Here is a 19091-nt window from a genome sequence, read left to right as displayed (position 1 = left end):
ATTATGTACTTGTTTTATTCTGAATGTATGAAATGGTTCGCAGAGAAGTGGATTTTGAGAACAAGTCCAGTACGAACAAAATTAGCTAAGGTTCGAGAATTGAAAAAATCATGCTCTAACAAGTGATGTTCTTTCTGAATTTCAAAGAAATCAATTAGATGTGAATCATGTGTCAAAGTGGAAGGCCACGCAATTTAAATTCTTCTTAAATTATTGTGGAGATATACACTACCGCTCATTAATTTCAATACACTTCGAGATTCGTCGATTTTTCTTTAAAAGATGAATGTGATACACATATTTTGCACAGAAATGAATCCGCTTGTTGTTATAAACACTTTCAGAACTCGAATGCATTAAAAATGCCTTAAAAATTATAATTTTCGAAGAAATGGACGCTAATAGTTTGATAGCGTCTGATCCCTGGAAGTAAACAGAATACGCAAAGTAAGGTCACGAGGTGTTCGTAGTGATGTTAGTTTCATGCCAATTGCTGTTTTGAAACCGATTCGTCAATACATACACAGTGAAAGAACTCTAATGACCGCCTTGTATTGATACTGTGAAAACATTTAAAGTGGTCTCATAAATGGCTCCCAAGAAAGAGTTATCAATTGAAAAGCGATCTGCCACAGTCGCTTTGAGAAATGCAGGGCATAGTTTGTGCGAAATTGTTCGCCTGGAGTAAGTTTCTCTTGGGGGCGTGCAATATACCCTCAAGAAATACGCCGAAAACAAAAGCATACGTAATCGACCACGACCTGGACAACCTCGAGTGACCACAAAACAAGAGGACAAATTTATCAGAGTGTGTTCTAAACGAAACAGATCCAAAACAGCTCGTGAGATCCGTTCTGCTCTGATCGAAACGAGGAAGAAAAATGTGTCAATCGCAACTATCAAACGTCGCCTCGTAGCTGCTGGTTTGAAAGGATGTGTTGCAGCGCGAAAACCGTTGCTTAGGTCCATTAATAAAAAGAGGCTATTGTGGGCTAAAAAGCATAAAACCTGGACCATTAGTCAGTGGAAAAAAGTTCTTTTCACAGATGAATCGAAGTTTGAAGTATTTGGATCCAACAGGCGCAACTTCGTCCGTCGTGTACCTGGTAAGCGCATGCTTCCTGCTTGCATTCAGCCCATAGTCAAGCATGGAGGAGGTTCCATTATGGTCTGGGGATGTTTCGGTAGTGGTAAAGTTGGTGACTTAATAAAAATCAAAGGAATTATGGACTCCAAGCGTTATAACAATATCCTGATACATCATGCTATCCCTTCTGGCATCCGTCTCATTGGTCGTGATTTCACACTACAGCAAGATAACGACTCAAAACATACCTCCAGTCTTTGTAAAAAGTATATTCAGACAAAACAACGAGAACAGGTACTGAAGAACATGGTTTGACCACCCCAGAGTCCTGATTGCAATCCAATTGAACTTCTTTGGGATCATCTGGACAGGTGTATTCAAGACGTCAAAATAACGAGCCAAAATCACCTTTGGGAATTATTACAAGAGAAGTGGACGGCAATCGGAGCTGAAACTATAGACAAGTTAACCGAATGCCCCGTGTGTGCACTGCTGTGATTGCTGCTAAGGGTGAATATTTTGATGAAAACAAAATTTAAGGCTGAATTCATTTTTAAACAATGTATGAGTATAAAATATGGTTATTTGTTTCAATAAATCCATATTTATTACAAACTAGCTTCTTTTGTTCATTACTTTTCGAAAAATTGATGATTCGGGTGGTGTATTGAAATTACTGAGCGATAGTGTAGTACTTAAAAATATTTTACCCAAAGAGTATTAGCGAACAGTTTTTGTTATATTGGGTTGTGTTTGAGGATGAGCGGAATAAATATAGTTTTGAAGAGAATTTTAGTAAAATCCTAATTTCTTACGAAATAATCTCAATCCTTCGCAAGGACTCAGTACATCTGGTATTTGTCTCAGCAGGGGAAAATATTTTTCTCTAATGTTCGGCAAACATCGGTCGAAGCGGCTCGCGTTGCCATATATGGGCATGTCGAATCGTCGTTCGAGCAACTCGGGCGAATAACAAGATAGTTTGGAAGACAAAATGAAGAAAATACTGCGGCAAAAACCGAATCAGTTGTCTCACGATTCTAGTCGAAGAAAGTCTTCTTCTCTAGCTCGTAATTTTCTCTTTGTTCGGTTCACCTCACAAGTGCCGTGTAACCGAGTCTCGTTCGAACGACCATTCGACGCCTGGTTTTACTAAATCGGGTTCTCTGCGTTAACCACTATTAAACTGAGACGATAAATACAGATTCAATTTCACTGAATCGCAACCTTTACTTTCTTTGGTGTGTTGTGTCTAATCCTGCCGTCAAATCCTTATCGAAGACTTCCGAGTCTCGTGTGCACGATTCTCGCGCTCAGCGCTGGGCGTCGTCAGTGAATCTCGAACAGGTTGGCCAAAAAGTAATTGCGTTTTTTTCCAATAGATGGACATACATGTCTTGAAATGTAACTAACTTCATTCTAAACCGCAAATTCATTATGTAGGTTAACAACTCACAGTTCAAGCTTGTTTTAGAAAAAGAAAGTACACGATTTCGTTAACAATTGTTTGTTTGCCGTCGATTTCAAAATGGAAAATCAAAAAGAACATTTTCGTCATATTTTGTTTTATTACTTCCGAAAAGGGAAAAACGCTGTGCAAGCTCATAAAAAGTTATCTGATGTATATGGCGAAGATGCTTTAAACTGCGGCAGTATCAAAATTGGTTTACTAAATTTCGATCTGGAGATTTTAATGTGAAAGATGCACCACGCTCAGGAAGGCCAATCGAAATTGATGATGACAAAATAAAGGCACTGATCGATTCGAATCGGCGTTTAACGACACGAGAGATTGCTGAGAATCTTAACATATCGAAATCGAGTGTTGAAAACCATTTAAAACGACCATTTAAGACGACATTAGTAAGCTCGATATTTGGGTACCACATGAGCTGAAAGAAATTCATTTCACTAAGCGTATTGACATCTGCGATTCTCTTTTGAAACGTGAGGAAAATGATCGATTTTTGAAACGTATGATAACAGACGACGAAAAATGGATCGTCTACAACAACGTCAAACGAAAAAGATCGTGGAGCAAGCGTGATGAACCTGCTGAAAGCACTTGAAAAGCAGATATTCACCAAAGAAAGATTATGCTGTCAGTCTGGTGGGACTTTAAAGGTATTGTGTATTTTGAGCTGCTTGCAAGGAATCAAACCATTAATTCAGACGTATACTGTCGTCAACTGGATAAATTAAATGATGCCATCAAACAGAAACGTCGAGAATTGGTGAATCGCAAAGGTGTTGTGTTTCACCATGATAACGCTAGACCACGTACAAGTTTGGTCACTCGTCAAAAATTGTTGCAGCTTGAATGGGATGTGTTACCACATCCACCATATTTGCCAGACCTGGCACCATCAGATTACCATTTGTTTCGTTCTTTGCAAAACACCTTGAATGGTAAAACCTTTACTGCTGATGAGGATATCAAATCGTTCTTGGAATTGTTTTTTGCTGAAAAAGATAAAAACTTTTTTGAGCGCGGAATCATGAAGTTGCCTGAAAAATGGCAAAAGATAATCAAACAAAATGGACAATATATTGTTTAATAAAGTTTTTGTTTCCCATGAAAAATTTGCCTTTTATTTATATAAAAAAAAACGCAATTACTTTTTGGCCAACCCAATATGTTGTTGCAAGGCGCATATTGAACAATAAAATACTTGTCACTACTCAATGCGATGATGCTGAGTATTTATTGAGGAAATGTTTTGTGCTATTAGCATCCTTACATGGATCAGAATGTCAAGTTCTCAGTTTGCACAATTTAATTCATGTTGTTGATGATGCAAGGAAATTCCAAATACCACTTGATGACCTGTCAGCATTCTGGAATGAGAATTACATTGGACTTTTCAAAACGTTTGGTAAATCTCATAATACATCTCTCACACAAATTGTAAATCGCTTATGTGAACACGAAGCTGAGGAACGTCAGTTGATAAAAAAAAGTATTTGTTGAATGACTTGGTTATTGAGAAAAATCCAGAAATACTTGAAAATTGTCCGGCAATTTCTGGTTTTATCATCGCTAATGCGACACGTACTTCCGGGGCACTCATGACATTCGTTCCTCTACGCAATTTATGATTCATGGCCTATGGCGCTACTTCACCTTCCGCCATTCTGCGTTTATTGTATTCCGGTTCCCGCGCTTTTATCAGTTCACTTAGCTCTCGCTTGCGATCCCTTTTGTATACGTATATTCTTTAATAAAGAAGTTCAGTGTGCGATACTAGTGTGTCTGCTCATCATTTTCAAGCCTCCACACTAACAAAGATTGAGTAACAACACGTAAAGTAGAAATGTATGAAGTACTTCTCAAAGCAAAACTTCCGGATAATAATTTAATCCCTCTAAAAAACCTTACAAAGGTAAACAAATACGCCAAGTACATTAAAAAGCAAAACTAAATATAATGAAATTCATAGTTAACTAGCCAAGTACCTAGAAGTAATTCAGTTTGAGGATTTGTAATTTGAAATAACCCGGACACGCCAAGTATTATTTCTGTTGAGTAATTGGTTTTCGTATTTAATTTTTAAGTTATATATATGCGCGCGAAATTAATGCCGTGTCATGAAAACCGTTGATAAGGTTTTTTTGTTCACTGTTTGTGTTTCTTTTGTTTTCGGTTTACCGTTGGTAGTCAGTCGTCTGCCGAACTCGGTCGAGTGCATGTCATCTCTTGTACTCGGTCAAGCGCGTGTCGTAGTCGGTTGAACGTGTGTCATAGTCAGACGAGTATTAATAAAATGTATCTTTCGTATCCTCAAGTTCATTATCTTTCGTCAAACAATCAAATCCTGCTAAGAAAGTCCCAACAGGTTATGGGCCCAGGCCTTCTGGCTGTGCAGAAAGTGACGAAAGAGTGAGCAAGACAAAGAAAAATGTCAGAGGAGGTATCTGTGCGACACGTACAAAAATTAGACGGCTCGAACTTTTTAAGTTGGAAATTCCAACTGAGTGCGGTCTTTGTAGCTGCGGGAGTGAGTGATGTCGTCGACGGTTCGAGAAGGATGCCGGCGGACCCATCGTTGCCGGCGGCGGCCGCGTGGCGAAAAGACAATGCCAAAGCTATGGTATTAATTTCGACGTCCATCGAAATGTCGCAACTTGAGTCTCTGATAACGTGTAAAACGGCTAAGAAAATGTGGGATGCTCTATGCCGGGTACACGAGCAGAAATCCTTGTCAAACAAATTATTTTTATTGCAAAAATTCCATGAATATAAGATGCTGGCGGGAGACTCGATTGTGCAACACGTATCGCGTGTGAAAAATATGGCGCAGCAGCTGAAAGATGTCGGCGAGTCGGTATCCAGCACCACGGTCATGGCGAAGATACTTGCAAGTCTGGATACGAAATACAGTGCGTTCCAGACTGTGTGGGACAACGTAAATGAACATAGACAGACCATCGAAAATCTAATCGAAAGACTCATTCGAGAGGAAGCAAGATTCGCGGGAGGAAGTGACACAACGGAAGCACTGGCCGCTGTGAAAGGCAGTAATGCAAAAAACAAATCGCAGTCAACGGGAACCTCGAAAAACAAGTTTTCAAAAAAGGATGTCGAGTGCTTTAAATGCAAAGCAAAAGGACACTTTGCGCGTGAGTGCCATCAAGGAAGAAGAAATTTCAAAAAAATAAACGTGATGGGAGTGGATCGCGGGACTGTGCATTTGTGGTCACCGAAGGAGAAGACGCCTGCAGTATGGACGATGGAATGTTGGCCGAACTGGTGCGGTAGCTGCTCGCGGTCGGTAAGGAAGACGCTTGGCTTACCGGTGGAGCTTCACGTCATATCTCTTATCGACGAGAATGGTTTGATGATTTTCGCCCTAGTCAAGGTGAGACAGTAGTTCTTGGAAATGGCGGTAAGTGCAAAGTCGAGGGAACCGGCACAATACATGTCGAAAAATTTGTCAACGGCCAGTGGAGCAAAGGACGCATCGAAGGAGTACTTTATGTGCCAAATATACGCAAGAATCTCTTTTCAGTGGGTGCGTGTACCGAAAAAGGTTTTCGAGTTCAATTTGACAGTAATCAAGTGACAATTTTTCATGATAAACAATTAATGGCAGTCGGCGCGAAACAAACAAATGCGATTTATCGTATGTTCTTTCGATACGACCGCGAGTCTCTGATGAAGTAAATTATTCAGAGACTGATTTAAGACTGTGGCACGAAAGACTCGGACACGTTGGTGGTCGCGCATTGTGTCACATGGTGCGGAACGGTCTCGTCGACGGTGTGACAATTAAGAAAGCAGAAAAATTCGTCTGTGAAACATGTCAATACGGAAAATCACATCGATTGCCGTTCAAGGAGAGACCAGACAAGTAGAGCATGAAGCCAGACGAGTATGTGCATACAGATGTGTGCGAAAAATTTGAAGTAGACTCATTGGGTGGTGCATGTTATTACGTGACGTTCATCGATGATGCTTCAGGTTTTTGCTATGTTTACTTCTTAAAACACAAAAATGAAGTATTGCAAAAATTCAAACTGTACAAAAACATGATACAAAACAAGTTTGGACAGAAGATAAAAAGAGTACGTTCGGATAATGGAAGAGAGTACAAGAATGAAGAAATGATCAAATATCTTGAAGAATGTGGAATCATTTTGGAAAACACAGTACCCTATACTCTGAAACAAAATGGGAAAGCTGAGAGAGCGAACAGGACGATTATGGAGTGTGCCCACACGATGCTGCGAGCAAAAAGCCTTCCGAAAAATTTATGGGCTAAAGCCGTGAGCACGGCAGTGTATGTATTGAATCGTACCACGCATTCAAATCGGAGCAACGTCAAAACTCCTTTTGAAATATGGAATGAAAGGAAACCCGACTTGAAACACATCAGGATCTTCGAGTCTACCGCTTACATACATGTGCCGAAACAGCTGAGGAAGAAACTCGACGACAAAGCAAAAAAGATGCTATTGGTGGGATACTAAGGAGAGTCGTCGAATTATCGTCTCTATGATCCTGTATCAAAAAAGGTGTCAGTATCAAGAGATGTAGTTTTTGACGAGACGCTGAGCACAAAAGACGCAAGTGAAGCAAGTTCGGATAACGAAGTGTTCGTTTTAAGGAAAACTGAAGTTGAGCAAGAAGCTGATGAAGTCATCGACATTAATGATGACGTCGACGAAGATAATAGAGAGAACGATCTTGAAGACATCGAACCAGTGCATCAAAGGAGAGGTGAAGAGGAACGAGATGAGCAACGTGCAGCTGCTGGAAATCAACGTCAACTACGAGATCGCATATCACTGAGAGCACCTCGCAGATACGATGTGGACTTCGTCGAATATAACACTCCGCAAACGTATCATGAGGCAGTCAATGATCCAGATGGAAAAGAATGGGCGGGTGCAATCAAAAGGGAGTTGCAAGCTCATAATAAAAACAAGACGTGGACGTTGGTAATAAAAAAGGACGGAATGAAACTCATCGATTCGAAATGGGTTTTTAGAATATTGCACGGGCCGTCAGAAGAAAAACACAAATTTAAGGCACGCTTATGTGCCAGAGGATTTCTTCAGCGACAAGGCATTGACTACAATGAAACTTTTGCCCCAGTCATGCGATATGACACCCTCAGAATGTTTCTGGCTAGAGTTGCCCACGAAGACCTCGAGCTCACCCAGTTTGATGTGTGTACGGCCTTCCTTTATGGCGAACTGGAAGAAGAAATTTTTATGAAAATACCCGAGGGACTGGTCGTCTCAGAAGAAGAGTGTAGCAACAGTGATAGTGTTGTGTGTCGGTTAAATAAGTCCTTGTATGGACTTAAACAAGCACCTCGGTGCTGGAATCGGAAATTTATAGTGTTTATAGAAAGATTTAATTTCACGCAATCCGAAGCCGATCAGTGTATTTTTGAAGGTCATGTCATGGGCGCAGAGGTATACCTTGCTTTATTTGTAGACGACGGGCTCGTTGCCACTAAATCGTCAAGTGCTCTCAGAAAAATATTGATGTGTTTAAAGGAATTGTTTGATATAACAATTGGAGATGGAACAAAGTTTATAGGATTACAAATCGAGCGAAATAGAGCGAATAAAACTATGTTCATACATCAAACTGATTATGTAACACGTGTTCTTGACAGATTTAAAATGAGTCATGCCAAGCCAATGAGTGTACCTGCGGATCCACAGACTATATATTGTACCCAGCGAAATGTGATAAAGAAACTATAACAAATGTACCGTATCACGAAGCTGTCGGATCACTTATGTTTTTAGCTGTAGTGTCGCGCCCGGACATCGCGTTTGCGGTCAATTCAGTTTCGAAATTTTTAAATTTTCATACAGTTGCTCATTGGAAAGCGGTAAAACGAAATTTTTCGTATTTAGTCGGGACAAAAGATTTCGGTATTGTTTATGAATCCAGTGGAAACGAATTTGAACTCGTTGGTTATTGCGATGCCGATTACGCGGGAGATATCGAGACGCGCCGTTCTACCACTGGATATGCGTTTAACGTAGGCAACGGACTAATTACGTGATCAAGTCAACGTCAAAAACTCGTTACATTAAGTACCACAGAGTCCGAATATGTAGCAGCAACGGCTGCTGCCCGAGAAGCTATTTGGCTTCGGAAGTTGTGTAAAGATATTGGGTTCTCTTGTGAAAAGGCGACTGTTTTATTTATTGATAACCAGAGTGCTATACGACTTGCGAAAAACCCAGAATTTCATAAACGAACCAAGCACATAGAAATAAGGTATCATTTTATACGCGAAAAAGTCGCCAGTCATGATATCATTGTTGAGTATGTACCTTCCGAATGCCAAAGAGCTGATATTTTTACCAAAGCGATACCTAAAGAGCGTTTTTATAAGTTATGTAATGTTTTAGGTTCAAGATCCCTTGTTAAATACTCAAACGGTGAGAGTGTTGAGTAATTGGTTTTCGTATTTAATTTTTAAGTTATATATATGCTCGCGAAATTAATGCCGTGTCATGAAAACCGTTGATAAGGTTTTTTTGTTCACTGTTTGTGTTTCTTTTGTTTTCGGTTTACCGTTGGTAGTCAGTCGTCTGCCGAACTCGGTCGAGTGCATGTCATCTCTCGTACTCGGTCAAGCGCGTGTCGTAGTTAAAAACGCATGTCGTAGTCGGTTGAACGTGTGTCATAGTCAGACGAGTATTAATAAAATGTACCTTTCGTACCCTCAAGTTCATTATCTTTCGTCAAACAATCAAATCCTGCTAAGAAAGTCCCAACAATTTCAAATTACAAATCCTCAAACTGAATTGCTTCTAGGTACTTGGCTAGTTAACTATGAATTTCATCATATTTAGTTTTGCTTTTTAATGTACTTGGCTTTTTTTTACCTTTGTAAGGTTTTTTTAGAGGGATCTCATTACTTTTTGTAAAATTTTTTATATTTCATTAATTTTTAATGTTTTTATGTATTTTTGTATTGCCGCAATAATATGCCATTTTATTTCTGCTGTGAGATCTCATCCAACATAAAAATGTTGGATAATAAAGATTTATCTAATCGTGCAAATCTCCTTAATTCTTCTAATTGTCAAATATTAATTGTGACAATTTAAAATTTTCTCTCTCACTCCCTCTTTCTTCCTCGGTTTCGTTCTATGAGTATAAAATGTTCCAAATTATATCTTAAATTGTCATAATATATTGTTCAAAATTAGAAGAATTATTTACTTATCATTGCGACGCTATCACGATGATTTCGTTTAAACAAGTAAATTTAAATTTTTTATAGTTTTTGCGATTTATATATTTATCTTAAAATAAAACATTATCCAAAAGTATTACAATCAGTTTTAATTTATAATAAATTACATCATGCATGTGTGAACGGCAGCTTGACGGACAAAATCGCTTTGCATGTGTATGTGCGACATATGTACGTGAGTCTGAACCTGAATTGCATGGAAAAGGAAAATGAAACGTCACAATTATAATATACGATTACAATATCTCAAGACTGACGGCCTCAATCTTGACCACATTGGTCGCAATCGAAAGCTTGCACCCATATTATATAATAAAAGTGCCATTAGATTTTTGATAACGGTTTTAGTTCCTGAAATATTTTAATCATAAGTTTATGTGACCTGTCAAATGATATAAATTCCAGATAAGCTATACGGTAGCGCTCGACGTCTATGCACTGAACTTGGTAACGCTCGATGTTTATGCAGTGATTCTCATTATTCGGAGCCTTATTTTTTATTTTTATGTACTTGGCGTCGCGACGCTACCGCGTCGCTTGAACCCACTAAAAACACCTTACAAAGGTGAAAAACTACGCCAAGTACATAAAAAATTCCAACTTATACGCAACAAAAAGTTTAAAAAATATTTATTATAAAAATCAAAACTAAATATGAAATCAATTGTTAAGGACGTTCATCGGCTAATTAATTTTCTATATAATTTTCTATATATTTACTTGAAAGGAGGAGGATCAATAAGGCCTGTTTTCGGCCTCCTCCAAAATTGGACCAAAATGGATGAAATCACTTCTTTAGACCCTTGGAAGTAATTGTAGTCGATTCCAACCAAAACGGAAGTATTTGGAGCTCTACCAGCATATATATGTGTACATAGATATATAACTGAATATACTCAATATAAAGAATGAAAAGACTTCAGAGTCTGATTCAAAGTACATAAATACATATATGGACACACTACGGTGCTGCTACCTCTCTTCTTCCGTCCCCTGACATGTATAAGCACATAGATATGTGTAGTAAAATCGACGAAACTAGTGAAAATGCATAGGGGGAGTCTTTAGTATGTATGATGATTTATTTAGGATTTTTGGGGAAGATACATGTACTTTCCATGACAAAACGGATGGAACCACAATGGTGTGTATATATATATATATAAATCCTAAACAAATCGTCATTCATACTAAAGACTCCCATTATGCATTTTCACTAGTTTAGTCGATTTTACTACACATATCTATGTGCTTATACATGTCAGGGGACGGAAGAAGAGAGGTAGCAGCGCCGTAGTGTGCCCATATATGTATTTATGTACTTTGAATCAGACTCTGAAGTCTTTTCATTCTTTATATTGAGTATATTCAGTTATATATCTATGTACACATATATATGCTGGTAGAGCTCCAAATACTTCCATTTCGGTTGGAATCGACTACATATTACTTCCAAGGGTCTAAAGAAGTGATTTCACCCATTTTGGTCCAATTTTGGAGGGGGCCGAAAACAGGCCTTATTGACCCTCCTCCTTTAGACCATATGCTATTAATAGTGTTATTTATACACCTGCTCAGTTGCAAAAACCGTATCGGTACCAAAGTTAAGATATTCAATGTCAAAGTTACGAATTTTAACACGTAAGGTATAGGCCAAGCGTGTTCTAGAGAGATATTTTAATTGCTTGCGGCAGAAATTGTTTATGTAGTTTGCTAAAAAGTTAATATATGATTCATGATGATGTTAGGAATGACATATTACAAGATGAAGATACGTAGCGGTATTCTTTATGCGTAATTATAACTCAAAGTTCTTCATCTGACAGTATTTCGAAGCATGTCGCTATGTGGAAGGAGAGTCGCCATGGAAAAGTGTACAGTCTACGCTAAACGTCATGAAGTAAGGAGGGGGTCGCGCTATACGTGGAAAGAGAGCCGAACGTGCGCAAAACTTTTGGCTACGATTACCTATGAACGTCCTTAACTAACCAAGTATCTAGAAGCAATTCAGTTTGAGGATTTTCTCTAAATATTTCCCATGCATACTCTTTTATCGCATGACAACATTGAAGTACTTGGCGTGCCCGAGTCGCATTGGACATATCTTCTTGTAAATATCTTATAAAATTCTTATAAATTTCTCTCTCTCTCTCTCTCAATCTTAATTTTCAATAATGACTTACAAACCTTTTTAGTTGGAATTATTACAATAAACACATTTACAGTTATCATTAAAAAAACCTTATAAAGGTGAAAAAAGTACGCCAAGTACATAAAAAATCTCACCTTGTACGCAACAAAAAGTTTAAAATACTATTTATAAAAATCAAAACTAAATATGAATTCAGTAATATTTTACAACGCCAGTTGAATTCCAATGTAATAATTATTTATTTCCGACCAGACTGGCAAGGTAATTGTATATTTACACGACGTTTCGACCACGAAGTTTCGGGTCCTTTTCAAGTGATAAGAAGAGTCACTCTCTGAAGCAGTTAGACAAAAATTAATAAAAAACACTCATACATGCTGATCAAATTTATAAAACAGCACTTACTTCCAGAAAGTAACCCTTTAGGATGGTACAATAAAATAAAGAAAACTTGGACAGTGACAACCAGCACTAGCGCACCGCATTAGATTTCACAGTTCAAACGCTATTGATCGACCTAGTCGTTCGGAAGTCACAAGCTTTCGTCAAAATATTATCGTATATGCTCGGAAGATTGTTTGTGTCCCGTTGCGAGTTAATAGCATCACTGCTCTGCTTTATAAAAATCATTTTCGCGATTTCTCGCTTTTTGAAATGATCTTCTTTGTGCAGAATATTTACATTATTCCAACTAAACTCATGACTATTGACAATTCTATGTTGGCTTACAACCGAAAGATTATCCGGGTGCCTATTAATGTCCGACATATGCTCTTCGTGGTCGAAACGTCGTGTAAATATACAATTACCTTGCCAGTCTGGTCGGAAATAAACAATTATTATAACTAAATATGAAATCAATAGTTAACTAGCCAAGTACCTCGAAGCAATTCAGTTTGAGTATTTTATCCAAATGTTTTCCATGCATACTCTCTTATCACATGACGACATTGAAGTACTTGGCGTGCCCATGTCTTCTTCTAAATATCTTTTAAAATTCTTATAAATTTGTACAGCATCTTGATTTGTACTGTATTTTGTATCTTGATTTTCAATAATGACTCACAAATCTTGTTAGTTAGAAATAAAATGAACACATTTACAGTTTTGCAGACTAAGAAAGTGATTATAAATATCTCTTTTCATTACTTAGTCGATACACATAATTTACATGTAAAGTACAGATTATAGGTAGGACAACATGTTTTAATGCGATCCGGGCACACCAAGTACTTCAATGTCGTCATGTGATAAGAGAGTATGCATGGAAAACATTTGGATAAAATACTCAAACTGAATTGCTTCGAGGTACTTGGCTAGTTAACTATTGATTTCATATTTACACAGAGAAAAATTTTCATCGGATAAACCGATTACATAGTAACAAACGGATATATCTGATTAAAGTACATAAAAGACAAAGGAAAATGATCGGACATATCCGATGAAGGTAATCGGAAAACAAAATTAACAATCGGAAAACTATTTAATCGGTTTATCCGATGAAAAATTTTTCTCAGTGTAGTTTTGATTTTTATAAATAGCATTTTAAACTTTTTGTTGTGTACAAGGTGAGATTTTTTATGTACTTAGAGTACTTTTTTCACCTTTATAAAGTTTTTTTTAATGATCTCATTGCCTTTTGTAATTATCTTTTAACAAAAATGTAGTAGTATTATTGATGTATTTTTATCTTATACTATCTTACCGGTTTGCATTAATGCTGCAATACTGTATCCGATACATAATATACTAAGGCCCAATTTCTTCACCTCTCGATAACTTTATCCAAAAGATATCTCGTAGAATCAGTTTTCTTCACCTTTGTAACCTGACAGAATATGGTAATTTATAATAACATTCTAGACACTTTGTGTCAAAAGTGAGTAGTATGAAGAATAGCTATCCGTTAAATACGTAATCAGAGGTTTCAATGAAGAAATAAATTTTTAGCTATCTGGAAGATAGCTATTGAGAGGTATGAAGAAACCGGGCATAAATGGAGAATGAGAAAGGAAGAGAGATATCAGTCTGTTAGTTATCTCTAAAAGAGTTTTTTATTTTTTATGGATATTGCGGATACAAGTGTTGTATAACGATAATTTTGTTTTGTTCGCTACCGCGTCGCTTGAATGAACTTATTGGATTGAATATTGTCGTGCAACGTCGTCCCCGTCGCCGTCCGGCGACGTGGTGCAACGACTTCGCCGTCGCCGTCAAGCGACGTGGTGCAACGTCGTCCCCGTCGCCGTCCGGCGACGTAGTGCAACGTCTTCGCCGTCGCCGTCCGGCGACGTGGTGCAACGTCTTCGCCGTCGCCGTCCGGCGACGTGGTGCAACGTCTTCGCCGTCGCCGGTCGGCGACGTGGTGCAACGTCGTCTCCGTCGCCGTTCGGCGACGTAGTGCAACGTCTTCGCCGTCGCCTTCCGGCGACGTGGTGCAACGACTTCGCCGTCGCCGTCCGACGACGTGGTGCAACGTCTTCGCCGTCGCCGGTCGGCGACGTGGTGCAACGTCGTCCCCGTCGCCGTTCGGCGACGTGGTGCAACGTCTTCGCCGTCGCCGTCCGGCGACGTGGTGCAACGTCTTCGCCGTCGCCGTCCGGCGACGTGGTGCAACGTCGTCGCCGTCGCCGTCCGGCGACGTGAACCTATCATACGTATGTGAACGCGCCTTTAGGGACAAACTCGCTTTGCTTGTGTGCGTGCGGGCGTACGTACGTGAGTCTGAACAAAATGTGGACTGGAGAAGAAAAATGAAACGTCACAAGTGTTGCATACGATTACGATATCTGAGGATGGAGTGCACCAATTTTTTTCGAAGTGGTCGCAATCAAAAGCTTGCATCCACATTATGTTATAAAAGTATCGTTAGATTTTTCATTACGTCTTTAGTTCCTGAGATATTGTAATCAAAAGTTTATTTGACATGAATGTGACGTGTAATTCCGGATAAGCTACTTGGTAGCGCGCGACGTCTATGCAGTGGCTCTCATTGCTCGGAACCTTGTTCTTTATGTACTTGGCGTCGCGACCGCGTCGCTTGATTAAAAAAAACTCATTCATTCCATTGGTAATACAGACGACGCGAAGGAGTTCGCTAGCCACTTCAGCTTCCTCTTAATTAGTTTGAAAGAATATATTAGAGTTATGTTCACTGAGTGAGTCCAAAATATCCATGTCAGCAGTTACTACAATGTTAGTTTATTTAGTAATAATGCGTTAATGATCTCCAAAAACTCATTGTTTACATATAAGATGATAATATCTATTTACATTTTTCAATTGTGTGTATGTGTGCGTATGTACGTGCGTACATGCATATATATGTGTATACAAATTAAATCATGGAGTGGCACCCGTTTGGCCACGTTGATATTGACCACGTTGCGATTGACCACAGTCCCGAATGACCACGGTCCCGATTGATCACGGTCCCCATTGACCACAGTCCCGGGTGGCCTTTATTTGCACACGGAACGATTGCACACCGCACGATTGCACACGTAATATTGCACACGTTGTATTGCACACTATTCTATTGCACACAGCACGATTGTACACCGCACGATCGGACCACTGCACAATTGCACACGCACATTGTATGATTGGACACCGCACTATTAGACACTGCACGATTGGACACCACTTTACAACCGATGATATTCAATAAGAGCCAGCGCACGTATGTTCAAAGAGGTCTGTTTTTGACTTCATGTCATTGAACCTATGTAAAATCGTACCGATAACTTGACAGTGTTTGCGTGGAGCGGGTAATGCAAGTGGAAGGGCTTCGCCTTCGGCGAAGCACCTTCCACCTGTACCCCCGCCAAATAAAATATAAACAAACTTCAGGAGCCCTACCCCGCCCTCGGTGGACCTCCATTGGCGTGGAATGTTCAAGGCACGGACCTCGTTGAACCTATGCGGAATCATTTACTGATAATTAAAAAGTTTTCGTTCATACAGTTTTATTAAACAATCGTGCAGTGTTTAATAGTGCGGTGTCCAATCGTGCAATGTGCGTGTACAATCGTGCGATATACAATCGTGTTGTGTGCAATAGAACAGTGTGCAATACAACGTGTGCAATATTACGTGTGCAATCGTGTGGTGTGCAAACGGGATACGCCCGTTCTGATTTTTGATTTCCAATGTGTGGTCAATCGAGATCGTGGCCAATGTCAACGTGGTCAATCGGGACTGTGGTCAATATCAACGTGGCCAAACGGTACGCTCCCAAATCATGTGTGAAATTCACGTAGGACTGTAGAATTATAAATATTATTTCCTTATAAAAGTATTGGGTAAAAAGAAGTAAATCTCATGTGTACAATGTAAGTAGTAACTCTCATATAAACTATGTCTAATCTTAATTTTTTCGTTTAATTTATCTTAATTTGTTTCAATCTATGTCCAAAGTTTTCTTTAAATAAATCTTTAATTGTTAGTACTGTTTTAATAAACAACGAGCAATGGTTACAATCTTTTGGATGTTACTCAGGGCCTTGAAAACATGTATCAAAGTTGAAATTATTGAGGGAGGGGGGATTCTATATCTATATTTGAGATTACTTTTTATATCTTACTTTCAACTTTCTTAATGTTATTTTATTAATTTTTTTATTGTATTTCATATTTATATTTTTCTATATATATCTAGTTAATGTATACAGTATATATAACATATGTAAATAGAATATATGTAATATATGTTGATTTTAAGATTTCGCTCTAAGAACATCCAAATTTCAGCCACATTATTACCGGACATTTTATATAAATTTTCAAAACTAAAGATTTTTTTATCATAAAAACAAAGTAAAAAACGAAGAAGATATAAAAATATATGTCTCTCTTTGAAGAGAGTATCGCCATTTTGTTAATTTTTAACTTTTTGCATTAAATTTGATTTTGGTTCTCCAATAAAATTAATAAAGGATTAAAATTATAGGATAGCTGCAAAATTGTCTCATGAGAGATTTCCAGATCGCCGGCATCCAAGTCATGTGGTGATTTAAAATTGTGAACTTCGTGTTCGGCAAGGATATTTGCAATAATATCATCATGGGCAATATTTATAAGACTCAGAGATTGTAACGCTCGCAGCAGTAACTGTGAATTCTCGCATCAAGCTGATAGAAAACTATTGTAGTGTACCACGATCTACTGCATCTAGAATACTAAGACGACATCGCTTTCACCCGTATTACATTTCTTTTCATCAAACATTAACTGATGCCGATTATACTGCCAGACTGCGGTTTTGTCACTGCAGAAAATATTATGAACCTTTCATTTTTTCTTATGTGCTATTTTCTGACGAAGCTATTTTCAAAAACAGTGGAGAAGTGAATCGGCATAACATCTATTGGCTATTGAATGAGAATCCACATTGGCACTGAGCAGTTGAACGTCAGCGTCAGTAGTAGTTAAATGTTTGATGTGCTATTGTAGATAGTCACTAGTGGGCCCACATTTGTTTAATAGTACACTGACTGGAGCCTGCTGCAATGCTAAATTTCTTTCAAATGAACTTCAAAAGCTTTTAGAAGATGTTCTATTCGCCACAAGAGTACGGATGTGGTTTCAGCATGATGAGCTCCTGCTCATAATGCAGAGTTCGACAAACATTGAACATGTTTCCTAGTTGAAAGTAGGATACATTTTCCATTAAGGTATTTAACGCCTCTAGACTTTTTTTATGGAAATTTTGTAAAAGATAAATTTACCAAGAAGAAACCATTACTCCTATAATATGATAATATGAAAGCTTGGATTATGGATGCCTGTCAACAAATTACTAGGGCAACTTTCGAGGAAGTAGAACTTCATAGAAATTCAGGGACAAAATAAATCATTGTATTGATGTCCAATGTCGTCCTTTCGAATACAGAAAATAAGGAAGATTTTCTGAATGTTTAGGAAAACATTTAGAAAGGAGAATTTAAACGATGTTAAGTGATTTAAACGATTTAAGTGATCTTGAAAGATCTTAGAAGAACAACATATTATAGGTCAATGAATTCGTCTCGGAATTGGCTGCACGTCTAGTTAAATGAAAACATATAATTCCATAAAAAAACATTAAGGTTACCTTGAAATCTCGAAGGCACCTAAACAAGACTTGTGTCCATAATAAAATGTCCCCCTCGAAACAGAATAAGTTCTATTTGAAAAATGTTTTCGAAGAACGAATAGTTCAGAACATAATTGCATGAAAAGATTGTAATGAGACCCTATATGTGTATACGTATACATGTATACGTGTATGTAACGAGTCAGATAATGTGTCGAGCCAATGTTATATACATGCGATAGCAACTTTTTTATTTTACTTGCATAAAAATAAAAAAAGTCTATCTTTTCAATACTAGAAATAAAGAAAATATAAAATAGGCTATAGTATATGGTTTTTCCAACCACGCACGCTAGTAATGAATATATTAAGATTGAAGTTATTTAACAAATTGCACGTTTCTTATGCAACTAATGAATGTTCATTAAACACACGAATCACTTACCGAATAATTTGCCAAATTGTGCAGGAGGCTTCCATTCTGGATAATGTCGCGGAAATCGCGCTCTTGACCAGTAGGTCCTTAAACTGACTTTGTAAAGTGCTAGTTTGCTTTGCTCGTCTTGGTTTTCTTGCCGCTCTTGTCGAGTATATGATCCACATTGACTATAGACAGAGAGGAGTCGCGTGGCCAACAGGAGCAGTAAGAGTACTGACCACCAGTGCCACGTGCCATGAAACATCTGAGGACACACAATGAAAAAGGATATGATAAAACTTACAATCATGCTGAACATTATTATTGTATTTTGTTTTACGCACATGATATTGCGATCCATTTTCTACAAATGCATGCATGTTTCATATTCAAAATGCGCCAACATCTCGACGTGTGCAAATAAGACATTTAACACGCGCGTGCATTATATCTGGCAGTTTTTCAAACAACACATGAAAAAATGTAAAACTCTTACCAATTTGACCACCGAGGCATGTGGTGAATTGGTAAGATGCCCGCACGGCATGAGGGAGGTTCCAGGTTCGAACCCTGGCTAGGGTAACATTTTTCGCAGTGAATATAAGTTATTCATATAGATA

At 38.2% G+C, this 19091-nt stretch overlaps 1 protein-coding gene across 3 annotated transcripts in view; it reads right to left on the bottom strand.

Moving 5' to 3' along the window:
* LOC105279061 overlaps positions 1 to 19091 on the bottom strand; it is an 88217-nt gene that overhangs the window by 48069 nt on the left and 21057 nt on the right. For 2 of the 3 annotated variants that reach the window (XM_011338604.3, XM_011338619.3), the window contains one exon: positions 18499 to 18736. In XM_011338604.3, coding sequence (XP_011336906.1) covers positions 18499 to 18736 — 238 coding nt within the window. Of the gene's footprint in view, positions 1 to 18498; positions 18737 to 18967; positions 19056 to 19091 lie in introns of those variants that run through there. The other variant, XM_011338610.3, reaches the window with a different exon arrangement.

The sequence above is a fragment of the Ooceraea biroi genome, chromosome 2, assembly GCF_003672135.1.
Source record: "Ooceraea biroi isolate clonal line C1 chromosome 2, Obir_v5.4, whole genome shotgun sequence".
NCBI classification, from domain to species: Eukaryota; Metazoa; Arthropoda; class Insecta; order Hymenoptera; family Formicidae; genus Ooceraea; species Ooceraea biroi.
Note: the sequence above shows the minus strand (reverse complement) of the source record. Positions and strands in the feature narration are given on the sequence as shown.